Source organism: Vigna unguiculata, chromosome 8 (genome assembly GCF_004118075.2).
Source record: "Vigna unguiculata cultivar IT97K-499-35 chromosome 8, ASM411807v1, whole genome shotgun sequence".
Classification (NCBI taxonomy): Eukaryota; Viridiplantae; Streptophyta; class Magnoliopsida; order Fabales; family Fabaceae; genus Vigna; species Vigna unguiculata.
The window spans coordinates 9753840-9770210 of NC_040286.1; the positions used below are offsets into that span (position 1 = coordinate 9753840).

At 31.6% G+C, this 16371-nt stretch overlaps 1 protein-coding gene across 1 annotated transcript; it reads right to left on the minus strand.

The window, feature by feature from the left end:
• Positions 1 to 2724: 2724 nt before the first annotated feature.
• LOC114194035 (glucan endo-1,3-beta-glucosidase-like) lies at positions 2725 to 4035 on the minus strand. Its single transcript, XM_028084068.1, has one exon. It carries the CDS (start codon positions 3901 to 3903, stop codon positions 2743 to 2745), a length of 1161 nt encoding a protein of 386 aa, XP_027939869.1. The 5' UTR covers positions 3904 to 4035; the 3' UTR covers positions 2725 to 2742.
• Positions 4036 to 16371: the final 12336 nt, after the last annotated feature.

Sequence of the window (16371 nt, forward strand, 5' to 3'; positions counted from 1 at the left end):
GAAAAAGAAAGAAAAGAACGAGAAGAAAAAGAGAGAGTAAGACAAGATGTAGAGTTTAAAAGAAAAGAGAGATTGAGAGAAAAGAAAGAAAATAAATAATGCTTAAGGAAGTAGAGATACAACATTCTATTCCTTGCATAGACTTCAAAGGAGTAATCCCATCTTTTTACTCTTCCTTATTTTTCCTTAATGCTTTTGTCTTAACTCTCCCTAAAATTGCTTTTCCACCTTCACCAATCATTCCATACTCTTCAAAAGTTTTGCAAAAATCAACCTTTGACCTAGAGTTATCTTTTAGGTTACAATTAAGTCAAAGGGAAAATCAATATTTCTGTGAAGTAGGCTTCATTGAAAATGTTTCCAAATATAAAAGCCCATCTTCATTTATCTTAAGAAAATATACTCTGCATGGTATCCAGAATTTTAATAAAAATTTATTTGATGATTCTTGCATATGTGTTTTTGATCCTAGAAGAAAAAGGCTTTCAAAGCTATGGGCCAAGAAACCTCTTGATCTAAGGACAGATCCTCTTCAAGAGGGAGGGGATGATGAATATCACCTAAAGGGCTTTTCAGCTTGGGCCAATGCCTAGGCCTATTTCTTTCATTATTGTTCTTAAATAAATATGTGAATATTTTATTTTGAGTCTAATGTTTGGGCTTTATTATGTAGCCCATGTCTACTTGTCCCATGAGTGGGACAATCAAATAATGAGCCTAAAGCCCAATTCGTATTTCAGCCCATGACTTAATCTTTCTTCACGTCTTCACCTACGGCCCAATTCGCTCACGTGTGCAACATTTTTCAACATTAACTTTCACACGATTGACAGCACACTGTCTTCAGCCCTCCTTTTGGGCTTGCAAAGTGGCAGCCCAAATTACAATTTGCAGCAAGGATGCTTCAAACGGCTTGGCCTGCAACCAGTAGCCCAACTTCATTTTATACACAATCCAAGCAAAGGAGATTCTCATTTTCCTTTGAAACGCGCATCCTGTATTAGGGTTCAGATTCACACCGCTGGGTTTCACTCTCAACCCTCTCGTGGCCCTTCATGCGTTCCACCAATAGTTTAGGTTGACAATCATTTCGTCGTTAGGATCCTCACCATTAGGGCCTGTTTTTCATCTTTTCCGTTAGGATCCTAAACGGTTTCCTTTTTCCTTATGTTTTCATGGCTGCCCTTAATCTATAAAAGGTGCTAGCCGTTTGTTTGTAAATTCAACTTGGATGAATGAAATCGTGGTTGAGATTACTCCCCCCATTCGTCAGCTCAAACCCTAAATCCTAGATAAGGTATTAACCTCGTCGGGTTATCCTAAACTAGTGAGAGTTCCTCACTGAAACTCAGTCTTCCGCTGCCTGTTTGGTGGTTTTTCACCGAACGATTAATTGTTGATTCACAGTCTTGTGAGGAGTTTCCGCCGAAGATTCGCTGAGGTTCGCTCATCACATCATCTTGTGTTTAGTAAGCATTTTTAGTTTACATAATTTAAAAATATGTTATAAATGGTATAATATAAAAATGCAATCTATATTACATGATTTGAATTGTATTTTCATACTCTGCAATCTGAAAAGTATTCAGAATTTACATCCCTTAATGTATTTCTAAATTACGCAATATAAAAATTTATTTTAGATCGAGTAATTAAAATGCATTTTTGAATTACGTAGTTATATAATGCAAAATACATTCTAAACTATATGATTTAAAATATACTTTTAAATTCAAAAATATATAATAAATTATACAATTTATAGATTATAATATATTTTTAAATTGTACCATCTATTACATAATATACAATATATTTCTAAATTATATAATCTAGATATTCTGAGGATAATTCAGACTTTTCCACAGAGATATAAAAATATGGTTAGGAGGTGCTAAAAGAAACACCCACTTCTATTATTATTGAGCCTTTTTTATTGATTTTCCATATCGCTTCTCATCCATTTGACAAAAGACTAGTATTTAATAATTCATATAAATACAATAGAAAAGACCCATGTGTATAGACTTGCTAGTTTTATTTATATACAATAGGAGACAAGTAAAAAGAAAAAAAAAGGAGCGAAATGAGCATGGTCCAAAAATAACTATCAATAGGTGAGTGTAGTTTTATGAATTCTAAATGTTTGTTAACATGAATTATTTTTTGTTATATGTCATTAAATGTTTTAGATGTTTTTCATCCTAAAAATATCTCTTTCACTTGGTGGTGTAAAAAGCAATTACTTTAGGGCTTCCCATTAGAAGCATTGACATTACATAATGCATCCCCTATCCCCTATGATTAAAGGGAGTCTCTTTGACGTGTAGGTCCAGATGTGGGTCCGGATGTAGGTCCGAATCCGAATCTAGGAACAGATGCCTGCATTAGACCAATAGAATGCTTCCTCAATATGCATTTTCCATAAATATTAATATCTATTCCATCATTTCATTATTTCTGTCACTAACAAGGAAAAGTAACATTTTTACTTTTATACTGCAAACATGTTAAAAATGAATTTGGATTCTCTATTGTACTTGTTTTTCTGTACAGAACTTCTATTATGTCTTTCAAATATATTAATAGACACTTATTTTGATGTTTTAAAATATATTTAAAAAGTTTTTAAAAATATCAATATCAATTTATTTTGAAGACACAAAAAAAATAATACCAAAAAACTAATAAGGAATCTAAACTCATTAAAAAACATTAAAATTATAATGATCGAATGAAAAGTTACCATTTTTTGTAAAGTGAAAAAAAATGTACCTCTTCCGCAATGAAAACGCCGACATTGTAAACGGGGGTAAGATCAGGATAAAACAAGCCATAATTACGCTCAGAAACTGTGGGCTTTAGATTCTCATTGAATAGAGAGAAGATGAAAGTCTCAAAAGTTCGACCAGGCATTAGAGGGGTTCCTTTCCCAGAGTTAATGTGCTTGATGAGATTCCCATTATAAGTTTCCGCATTCTCAAAACTAACACCCCCTTCGTGCTGCTCACCAACAGAGGGCCAACCCGTTTCGGCTACCACCAATTCCACGTCCTCATACCCTAGTTTCTTCATTGCTGAGAAAACTGCGTCCATTTGCGCGTCGAACATGTTCGTATATTTCATTGACGTAACCTTATCCCGAACACCATTGTTTGGTTTAAAGAGCGCGTAGTTCACAGTATCGAGATCGGTCGAAGTGATACCGAAGAACGGATACGGGTTCACCATGAAAGGGGACTTGGTTCGTCGGTGGAAATCCAGCATCGGCGCAAAGATGGCTTTGTCGTGGCCACGGCGGAACGAGGCGGCACTGGGAGGCTCTAACGGGTCCAGGATCTTAAGCGAGTGAGGAGTGGAGACTTGGACGGTAGTGTGGTTGGCGAGGGAGAGAGCCTTATGGAGGGATTCCATAGCCGGAAGAATGTTGGCGATTAGTGTTTTGTTGTTGCTTTCCAAAACCTCGTTCCCAACAGAAATACGCGTCACGACGGTTTTCGGGAGGAAGGGTAAGATGTTTTTTGAAAGCCAAGCTTGTGCACCAGGAATCGTTGCGAGGGAGGGGATGTGGGCGTTCTCCACCGTTACAGTTACGGAGATTGCAGTGCCTGCGAAGGCGCGAAGGATGTCGTGGTTGGCGTCGAAGATTTTGATGCGGTCGATGGTGGTTTTAGATTTGAGGAAGGTGGCCACCGTTGAGGGCGGTGGGAGTTCGTCTGCCATCGTGCCATAGTTGACACCAATTTTAGTGTTGGAAGCGTAAAGTTGTTGGAAAAGGGTGCATGCTAGGAGAAGCAGAAGGGCACGTGAAGATGGTTGAGTTTCAGCCATGAGAGGGAAAGTTCGTGGGACCGATGTGTGTGTGCGCGTTGTTTTAGTGGACAAATTGCGGAACTGTAACATTTGATGGGTCCCATTTCTAATTTCCAACACAACATCATTCTAAGATTTCGCTTTCACAACATTCAGCACGTGCCTTCTGCTGGTTGGATTTTGTAGAAGAAATGTTCTTTTATTAATCTTAATGGTAATTCGACCTTGTTTTTCTAATGATATTTTATATATGAGAGATTTTGTTATTTTCTTTCTACTTTGAAACACTTTTATATTTTAATTACACATCATGTTTGTTTGGATTTAAAATTTACAATAGATATATTTTGAATTGAGAAATTCAATTATTTTTTAATAATAATAATAACTTTTTACATAATTTTTGGATATATGAATTTTAAAAGAATTTGAAACATTATGAATTTTGAACATATTCTCCTTATTTGAACTTTTATAATTTTAAGTTTCACTTTGAAATATTACATATTTTTCATCTCACATTTATATTTTTTCTATCTTTTCTTGGATTTGATTTTAGTGGATAAAGTTTCACCCTATCATATCTTTGGCTGATTGAAGTATTGTCTAATAAATATTATATTTTTTAGTATTGTTGACAAATTCTTTTGGATTAAAATTAATTGTAATAATTTTCTGTTAAATTATTAATTGTTATATTTTTATTTATGTACTACAAAAAAGATATTTATTAGTAGCCATTATTTTATATTGCTACAAATATTTTCATTTCTGTTAATTTTTTAACTGTTATAATTGTTTTGTATTTATTATATGCTTCCTCATTCAATTTCACATAGTTCAATTCACTCAGTTTTACTCCCTTTATGGTTTTCACTCTCCTCTTACTTCTAGTTCTCACTATTAATGTCATTCTTAACCGTACTTTCAGTATTGTTCTTGTTCTCACTCTCACTATCATTCTCATTATCATTATTGTCGTCTCGCTAAAAGGTAGGTTTTCTTATGGTTTTATCTAGGTTTCAAATCGTTGAAGGTGGTGGTGGTGAACTTGAATCATGGTCAATCTCTTATCTCGATCGCAAGCAATGACAACATCGCCTTCTTGTCAAGGAACTCATTGTCATGATGTTAGGTTACATGGCGAATTTGGTGGAGTTTTAGAATTTCGATTAAGGACAAGTCGTCGCAAAAGGGTTGCTTATGGCAACACAATTGGTAGGGATTAATGTCTTTTCTTTGATAAACTAACATTCTAGTGCAACGCTACAATATAGAATCGATATGGTATGGCTTTTACACATATTGTTTCCCATACTTCATGATCTTTAGTTTAATGATAATGTTATTGTTTTATGGTGATCATTAATTTCAGTTATGGAAACTATCTCTCTACTTATGGCAGATGTTGCATACATTTTAATCCTCTCCATACTCTTTAATGGTGGAATCCATGTGCACATGCCTTCCTTTTATATTCATATTGCTACTTCAGTTTTTAATTTATACTAGTTTTAGAATTGGCATGACATTTATGCTTACCTATATATGTTTTATCTAGTAATTATAAGGTGATTTAGGTGCATTATTCAATCCTCTATCAATCCAAGTTTAAAGTATTGGATTTATTTTCGTTAATCAATAGGCTAGTAGGTATCTCTTATAGGCCCTTTCACTATCCTTTGATTTTGATGTATTTCTCTTAAACAGACAATAAAGAAATGATTGGGTTCTGGACTTGGTAAGATGCTTGTACCACATTACACCATTTTTCACTTTAAGCAACAAGTAAAAAGTGTTGTCTGAATTTAAAAAAGTGTGGCCTAAACTTTAGAAAAAACTTTGGCAACAGTTTGTAGGTGTGGGTTTAGGTTATAAGCAATAATTTTTGTACTAAAAGCTACACAATTTACAAAACTGTTGTCTTATAGTGTTAGAATAAGTTACACATTTTAAATTTGCTTATTGCTTATAGACAACACATTTTGAATGTTGCTTGTTGTTTACAAGCAACACGTATTAAATGTTTTTTATTGTTTTTAGACAACACACTTGAAATATTGCTTCATGTTTAGACAACATGTTTTGAAATGTATATGTAAAGGTCATACCTCTTATCTATCCTTTAGAGAACACTTTTCTAATATGGCTTGTTGTTTATAGGCAACACATTTTAAATGTTGCTTATTGTTTTTAGACAACACACTTAAAATGTTACTTCATGTTTAGACAACATGTTTTTAAATTGATTTAGAATATAAATGTACATTTAGATCGATAGTTTTAAAATTATAATTATTCATTTAAGCAATTCGTATATATTTTTGTGTTATTGATTTATGTAACATATTAATTATAATTTTAAAATGTGACTAAATCTTGTTATATTACAAATATAATTATTACATAACATGTAATATATGTAATAATTAATAAGAGTTCATAAGCATTAAAACTAAGAGTTAAAAGTAACATATATGCAGTCCAATTTATGCTAAAACTAAAAGTGTTGCAAGTATTAAAACTAAAAGAGTGAAAAGATAACAAAAAAATTATAACATTTGCTATGTAAAAGCTAGAGGTTCTTCAATCAAATTTGCTCTGCGGTATTTTCACGAGGTTCAACCTGAAAAAAGTAAACAAAAATGGAACAAGCATTTCAAAATATGATCTAATATATAAATGAAATAAGATAAATACAAAGTACCCAAATTATAACATTGAATACAAATTGTTAGCACGCTATTATACCTAGTCGAAACAAGGAACATGAGTGGAAGTAGATGAATGTGGAGGAATTACACTATTTTCTTTCCCGAAAACTAGTGACATCATATGTTCTATATAATCCTCATTTAAATTTGGATTTTCTTACTTAAGTATGAGTATCATCATTGTTTCTAAACCTTAAATCTTTTTTGTCATCCCATCTATTTTTATATCATATCCTTTTATAATAGCAGTGATTTCTTGATTTCTTTTAAATAATGATGGGGTCACAGTCCTAGCATAACAACGATTGAATATATAACAAAAGATATCAATCACTTTTTTATGTGTACATGGCATAAATACAAAATGTATATAGTGCCAAAATAAATCTTAGCTAAGGTTTTTTCTTTACTTCTCTCTTTTAACTGCATTTAGAATAATCTTTCCTCTTATTGTCTTTAATTTAACTTTTTCATATCCTTGTGTGCGCATCTAAACATTTGTCATGGCATATTAAATTTCTCAAACTAAACCATAAGCGCGATTAAATTAAGGCCCCCACAAATTATTAAGGTATATCTCTTTCATTTTAGGGAGAGAAAAAAATTAAAGATTTTATATCCATAATAGTGAAAAATTGACATAGTATATTTTTTTAAATTTTAAAATAATATACACACTCACTTTATATGTTGGTTATAAGTATAGCCGACATACAAAATTTTAATTTATTATGAAATTGTCAATGCTCTCTTTTATATATCGGTTCTATGTATAACAGGCATAAAAAGTCTTCTACTTTATTACAAAATTATCATTACGTTCACTTTCTATATCAATTTTAGTAGAGCTGCCAAAACAGGTAATTCGACTCGATCCGACTCGACCCACCACGGGATGATCATTTAGTGAGCCAAACCAACCCGACTCACTTATTAGTGAGCCAAAAAAATTTGAATCTGACCCAGCCCACCACGGGTTGGTGGGTTAAACGGGTTGGTTTACGGGTTCACTTAATTAAAAAAAATACATGTTTTTTCAGTCAAAACTAAATTATAATTTTAATTAAAATCTAAATAAACTTTAATACAATCCAAATACAAACCAAAATCACAAAAATACACATTATCTATGTGTTGGCTAAAAAAAATAACCTAACATGACCCAAATGCAAAATCTAATTTAACACAAAAAAACTTGAGTGACCATTTATTTGCGGGTTGGTGAGCCAACCCGGCTCACCACGCGGGTTCTAGGTGAGCCGGGTCAAATATCAACCCGTATTGAAATTTATAAAAAAATTTCAACCCAACCCAATCCGAACATCCGGCCTAATCTCGTGATGAGCCAAGTTGGCTCACATAACAATTCTAAATTTTAATGATATCCAACATTAAAAAAATCTTGTTATATTTATAGTTCTACAACTACGCCACTTATTATATCGAATAAATAATAAACGACATATCAAATATACTATTTCTTATAATCATTCTAAATATTCTTACCCTTTTAATATATTATTAAACATTATGAAACATCCGTTTTGATTTTTTTTTTCAGCATCCACAAAATTATTTATCTTCACATACATGGCAAAAAAAACAAAAAACTAATTAACTTTTATTTATAAATTCTTATGCCACCAATAATAATATGTATTTTATTTAAACCACTGTAGTTATCTTTTAGTGCAAAAATCCAAAATTATAATTATATTTTTCATACTCCATATTTTTAATTAATTAAAGTTTATACTCTATATTTTTAATTAATTATTTCAATTGGCTTTTCTCTAATATTATTTTATTTTAAGTTGTTTTTTTCAATTTCTCTCCCTTCCCTTCTAAAAGAAAAAAAATAAGAGAAAACCTAAAACGAAGATGGGAATTAACCACCATAATCCATAAATGGGTTCTGGGGTTCGGCCCATCTAGAGAAATTTTTCTTAAAATAGTATTAATTTGGAAAATAGAAAAGCCATGTTAGGTTGAATAATTTTATTTGGTGGCAATTGAAATGAATTGGCATATGTGTATGTAACACCCCATTTAATTAATAACACTAATTAAAGGAAATGTCACACAGAATAATATTAGAAACAAGGTTCTGGAGTATGGACACTACTCCTTACAGTTATCCACGAGAACCAAAATAGAAGTTTAGGCACACCACAATGCCAAAACCAAAATAGAGTAAGGGGGTCGACAAAGTACAGAATAAAGTGCTAAGCAGGACAATACATGGGTCATAACCCTAAAATAAAGCTCAACTAAACGGAATCCAGCCTAGACAGGCTATGCAGTGGAATCACAACCTCCCTATTGACCACGAGGATTCCTCACATATGCTCACATCAATAAATTGATGATCATCGCAAAGAGAGAAAACCACACAAACAGAACATACAACAAACAAAACGGTAAGCTAGAGCAGAAAATGGTTTATCATACAGTTACATACAAATTTATAGTTCAAGATGCATAAGTTAACCAATCATGTCATGACTTGCAAACAATACACTAAGACTTAGACACGACTCATCTGAATACATATAATTAGTCAGATTCAGCGGATGCTTGCACTTGTGGTAACCTTTCCTGCTCTACAAAGCTGCTCTACCGAGCTAATTGTTACAGTGTTTCTTTTCCCCCACATACAAGGTTAGCTCTTAATGGATTTCAGGCCTCCTGCTACTCTTACCACTAGAGTCAGTACGCTCTATGTGAGACTAACTGACTCTTTAGAGTGTTAGGATGCAATCCTTACCTTGAATCCTTACTAAATTATATAGATGGGGCACCATCATGAACTCCCACTAACAAGGGTCATGGAATTACGTCCCGACCGACTGAGGCACCACCATGAGGACTCACCTAGAGGCTCATGGAATTACGCCCTAACCAATGAGGCACCACCACGAAACTATCGTAGAATTACGTCCTAACCCCAACCAACATCATGTTTCCATCAATCAATATAGGATCATTTCTCATACCAAAATCATGCCACTTTTATAACCAACCAATCCATACATATCACATGCCAAGATCATGCCAAACTCATCATTATAACTCATAACATCAAAGATTTCATACTAAATCACATACTTCTCACTTTAACCAGGGCAGAACATCCAATCATACCATCAATAACAAACATATGAGAAAACAGTACAATCGGCATCAGGTCTCGCTCAAGCTAGGAGCCCTCGCTCAAGCGAGAGGAGTGCTCTCGCTTAGGTGAGACTGCGAACACTAGTCTTGGAGGTTTCGTGAACCCTCGCTTAGACGAGGCCATCTTGCCTGAGCGAGATGGTGTTTCGCTCAAAACTCAGTTATTTCGCTTGAGCGAGTGTTCGAGCTAAAACCCCTGGGGAGTTGCTACTACTCTCGCCTAGGCGAGACGAGCTCGCGTGGGCGAAAATAGCAGTTCTCTCCCACTATTCTACGCTTGCAAAACTAGAAACAACCAAGCACTTCCATAAAGATCTTTCGCACACGAATACTAACACTCCCCAAATTATTTTGAGCACGTAACAGTAAGAAACACACCACAAACTTCAAATACGAAAAGGATCTAGCTTCCCTTACCTGGAAAATGCTAGTCAAGAACTTCGACACCCAAACTATGGACCACGGGTAGCTCTAAGAACAGATTCAGAGCTGGAAAATAGCGAAACGAGTTTAAAATGAGTTCACTAAGACAAACCCTAGTTGAAACCACGAAGAATGAATGGAGAAAGAGCATGAGCTAAAAACTGACTTACGTGGAGTAGAAAATTGGTTTGAGCTAGCTTGAAGAGAATCAGTAGTTGAACCCTAGCAGAGTGTATGTGGAAAACCAGGAGAGCGTGAGAATACTGTTTTTGCAAGAATGACAAAAGTTAGAGGGATTTCACTGCCTTAGGGATCTTGAACATCTTATGAATCAGCCTTTAAGTTCATTAAATTTTGGGGCAACCCTTAAATATTAGGACTAAAATAAGAGAGCCTTACAATGTATATGTGTGGATGAGTAATTATTTGTAAGTAACAATTGAATATTGTATTTTTGTTCTTAAATTAACGCTTTTCTGAGACATTTTTGTGTTACAGTGTGAGGAAATATATTTTTATAGAAAACGATTTTAAAGGTTGTGGAACCAAGAAAAATATATCTTACAAGTATACTGAAAAATAATTATCACCAAATAAGATAATCTCCTCTCTTTTTTTCAAAACAATATTATAGATAAAATATATAATTTTATTAAACATTTCAAAAACATATAATTTTATCCTGATACTTTTGTTTGATCATGTAGATTTAATAGTTTCAAATATTTTAAAAATTTATGTGAGAGACAAATTAAATATTTTTTTTTCTCAACCCTTCTATGATTAACTTCCTCAAAAAGACTCGAGGAAACATTAATGTTATTTGTAAAGATAAAAACTCATTCAATTTTCAATTTTCAATTTATTTTAATACATTTAATATATATATATATATATATATATATATATATATATATATATATATATATATATATATAATAAAGTAAAACATTTTTCTCTACTCATATGACTGCTACACGCATTTCAATTTTTTATATGTGCACATGCTTCACGCTTAAAGCGTCAAATTAAGATTTAAAAAATAAAAAGATATAACATGTAAGGTTGTGGCATAACAATACCGCGTCTTAATCTTTTATTACATAAGATAAATTGCAAATGTACTCTTAAAAATTATAACTAGAAAGTTAATCATAAAAACATCTTTAACTACTTAAACAATTTAACTACCAACTTATTTTTATTGATTGCAAACAATTGAAAATTGAATAAAAAAACATCCAATTAGATAATTATTTGCTGACCAGTGTTCTTTATTTATTATTAAAAGGTTTAATGTTTACCCAATCCATATACACCTTATCCAATAACAATTTTTGTTTGTGAGATCAAATACTTCAATGCATAAATTATAAATAGTTCACCATGTTTTTTATAAATAGAAAAATCATATATTTATTATTATAAATATAAATGCTAAAAATACTATAAAATGCATTCTAACAAAAAATATTTAGTAATTGATCAACTATTTATTTGAAAATGAGATTTAAAAAATTTTATGGACAAACAAATGATAAAAGAAAAAACTAAATATTTAATGTATTAAAAATAATTTTAAGAAATTTTTTAGTGATAAACTAAAATTTATTGAAATATTTTTGAGAAACAGATATTAACGAATTAAATTTTTCTTTAATATCAAAGTTCTCTCACAATGAATTGCATTTAGATAGAACAAGAAAAGAGGGCCCACCAAATCTCATGTTTTCACATGGTTATTAAGAAAAATCCCAAATATCTTCATAATTGACCTTTTAATAAAATTTTGCAATAAAAAATGTGGCCACGTTGATGTAACCATATCAATTACCTTTAATTGGGAAGACTTTTAAGAAAAAGTAAAAAACTGGCAACAGATTTCATCTCCCATAAAAGAAACAAGAAAACTGCATGTTTGAATGTTAAACATTTGTGTGCTCCTTTTAATCATATTTTCCTTAAAAACTTTGGCTTTATAATATTGAAATAAATATAATTATTTTTAATATAAAAATATCAATACTAAAATATAGAGAATTATTTAAAAAATATCCAGCGTATTCAAACTCAAACCATACTCAATATAATTTTTATATTAATTATTAAAATGCAAACTTTCGTTTATATATATATATATATATATATATATATATATATATATATATAATAAAATTAATGGATGTTCATTGACTTGATAAACGTTACTCATGATTAATTATTATTGATGTTATCTAAATTATTTGCATTAACTATTGTAAGGCTTGAGTTGTATTATTTGGGTTGTCTTTTGTGTCTATATAGAGGGACTTCACACAAAAACTTCTTCATTCTCTTATCCTTTTTTTTTCTTCTCTCCATTATTAGTTTTATTGTATAACATGTTATGAGTACGATACGATGTTCCAACCAACTATTGAGGGTTAGTGAGAATTTTTTCTCTACAAGGACAATGTTTTGCATGTCTCAATCCAGACTCCTTCTATTCCTTTATTCATTTATAATTTTATCTTACATTCTTATTTGTGTGATAAGAATTTTTTGACTTAATTTTTATCTCTGTCTTATTATTATTATTTTTATGATGATGATGATGATGATTATTACTATTATTATTATTTTATGTATTAGTTTTAAATATGTCAAACCTTACAATTTGAATTTGTGGTCATTGATATCACAAGAAAGAATTACTTATATTACTTATAGTACATATTAGATGCTAAAATACATTTAGATACAATGGGCCTTGGTGATGCTATTAAAGAAATAAATAAAGCATGTGAGCAACTAATTTGCTTTTGCAACAACAAAACTGTGAAACGAGCTTTCACAAAAATAATTTGAATTTATTTCTTGTGTTCTTGTAGCTGAACAAAACAATGAGTTTTGGATGAAAAATCATGAGACTCGCCTAATTGGTTATGCTCCATTCCTAGAAGTGAATGCAACAATATCTCTAATTCATATTTTTATGGTCATAGTCGTGACATTGGTCGTGGTTGTGGTCGTGCTAGTGATCATGTTCATAAAGGAAATTTCAAATAGACATTTTATCACCAGAAATAGAACAATAATGTGAAAAAAAGGAAAAGAAAAATGTGTAAATAATGACAAATAAGATGAGAATATAAGTTATCATTGCGGTGGTAAAGTTCATTTCAGTTGTACTTGTCGTACACTAAAGCATCTTAAAAAATGAGAAGAACAACATAGAAATATGCTTTGTTTCTTAAGATGGTGTTTTTTATTGTAGTCGCATAGATGCCACTCATCTCGATATTTTTGTTTCTTTTGCTAAACCTGATGAAAGCATTAATCACCATTCATCTTGATATTGTATTTTTGATTTTGTTATACTATACATATACATATATAAAGGTTCAAAGTCTTTCAAAGATGATGTTTTTTACTTAGTTTTGTTTGAAATGACTTGCGAAGTTGTTTAATTTTTGGTGGTACCTACGAGTTGAGGTTATTAAATACATTAAAATTTAATTATATATATGATCATTTGGTATACAGTAGTGTTGTATAGACTAATAAATATATTGTGTTTTGTTGATCGTGCAACAACTCATATATTGGAGAAATTATTAACCTTCTCTTATGTCTTGTACTACACATATATTAATGCAATTTGAAACACGAGTCATTGTAGGCCAAAAGCTTACGAATCAAAATGAGTTCCTTGTTTGACGTGATCAGTTGGGTCATCTTCGATCTATTATGATACAAAAAATAGTTGAAATACTCATGTGGACACCCACTTAAGAATCAAAAACTTCTTCATTCCAATGATCTCTCATGTACTGCATGTTCACAAGTAAAAGTTGATAATAAGACCATCACCAGAAAAATTAGAAATGAGTCAATCTCATTTTTAGAACAAATACATGGTGATATTTGTATTTCAATACACTTATCATAGGAATCATTTAGATATTTCATGATTTTAATTGATGTATCAACTCAATGATAACATATTTGTTTATTTTCAACTAACAATCAAGCATTTGCAAAGTTATTAGCACAATTAAGAGCTCACTTCCCATATTATCCAATTAAGTAAATTTGTCTTGCTAACACTGATGAATTTACATCTCATGCTTTTCATGAGTGTTGCATATCTATTGAAATTGAAGTTGAACATCCAGTAGATGTTCATACTCAAAATGGACTTGTAGAATCATTAATAAAACATCTAAAACTGGTTGCAAGATCATTACGTATGAGAGCTAATCTTCCACTGGCTACTTCACTAAATGCATTTTTGCATGTTGTTGTATTGATTCACATCAAGCTAACAAGTTATCACAAGTACTCTATTATGTAGTTGGTTTTTCGTGAGTAACCTAAAATTTCTCATTTAGGAACTTTTGTGTGTGTTGTATATGTTTAGATTCCCCCACCAAAAGCAACTATAATGGGTCCTCAGAGATGATTGAGAATATATGTTAGATATGATTTTCCATGAATAATAAAATATTTTAAACTATTACCAAGATACTTATTTACAATTTGATTTGAAGACTGTCATTTTTTATGAATAAGTTTTTCTAACATTAGGGAGAGAAAGAAAACAATTGGAAAAAGATATTGGTCAGAATGAATTATGATTATCTCATTTTGATCCTCGTAGAAAAGAATGTGAACTGCAAATTCAAAGGATAATTCATTTACAAAATTAGTCAATCAATTACCATATATTTTTATTGATAGAAAAAGAGTAACTAAATCACATATACCAACTGCTAATGCTCCAAATAGAATTGATATTAATTTATGACACGCCTAAAGCATGGTTAGGCATGATGGTTCCAAAGACACGTTTGAAGCGTGATATGCCTATTGGTTCCAAAAATAAAAACTCTTGAATGAGAAAATGAGCTAAAATGCAAGATGACCTAATTGAAAAGGTGGAAATTCCAAAAGATTTATTTTACATAATTAATGATTCGATTCTAGAAGAACCTCAGGTACCTAAAATTGTTGAAAAGAATGATATCTCAATAATTATGTTATGAATAAGATAATGTGAAACAAAAAAAAAAATTGTTGAATATAGGAAAATAGGATTGAGATTAATCTCCCTTGTGTAGAAAATACACATATGGGTTGTATTCATAATAAATAACAATAGAAATAGAAAATAAGATATTAAAGATATCTTAACACTCCCCCTCAAGCTGGTGCATACAAATCGTATGTACCAAGCTTGTTACAAATATAATTAATTCTCAGTCCCTGTATAGACTTAGTGAAAATATCTACTAACTAATCACTTGAGTTAACAAACTTCATCTTGATGTCTCTAGACATAATCTTTTCTCAAATGAAATGACAGTCAATCTCACTGTGTTTAGTCCTCTCATGAAAGACAAGATTAGAACTGATATGAAGAGCAACTTGATTATCACATATAAGTGTCATTTGAGTAACTTCTCCAAACTGTAACTCTTTGAGCAACTGCTTAAGCCAAACAAGCTCACAAGTGGCTGAAACCATGGCTCTATATTCTACTTTTGCACCAGACCTTGCCACAACACTTTGTTTCTTGCTTTTCCAAGAGATCAAGTTACCACCGATGGAGACACAATATCTGGATGTAGACCTTCTATCAGAAGGAGATCTTGCCCAATCAACATTTAAATAACAAACAACTCCGGTATAGTTATTAGAACCATATAACAACCCTTTACCAGGAGATCCTTTAATATACTTTAGTATACGAATGATTGCATTTCAATGATCTTCGCGCGAAGAATTAAGAAATTGGCTTACCACACTGACTGCAAAGGAAATGTCAAGACGAATAACTATAAGATAATTCAATTTCCCAACTAATCTTCTATATTGTTCGGGATCTGACATAGGCTTCCCCTAATTTGGCAGAAGTTTAGTATTGGGGTCCATGAGTGTGTCAACAGATTTTGAATTCATCAACCCAATTTCTTCCAAAATATCCAGTGCATACTTTCGTTGAGAAATAACAATACCATCTTTGTCAGACTGTGCCACCTCAATACCCAAGAAATGTCTGAGTTTTCCAAGATCTTTGGTCTGAAAATGATCACAAAGATGTTGTTTCATCTGAGAGATGCCATGATTATCATTGTCGATAAGAACAATGTTATCAACATACATTATCAAGTAGACACATCCAGCACTTGAGTGACGATAAAAAACTGAATGATCTGTCTCACATCGAGTCATACCAAATTGTTGAACAACATTGCTAAATTTT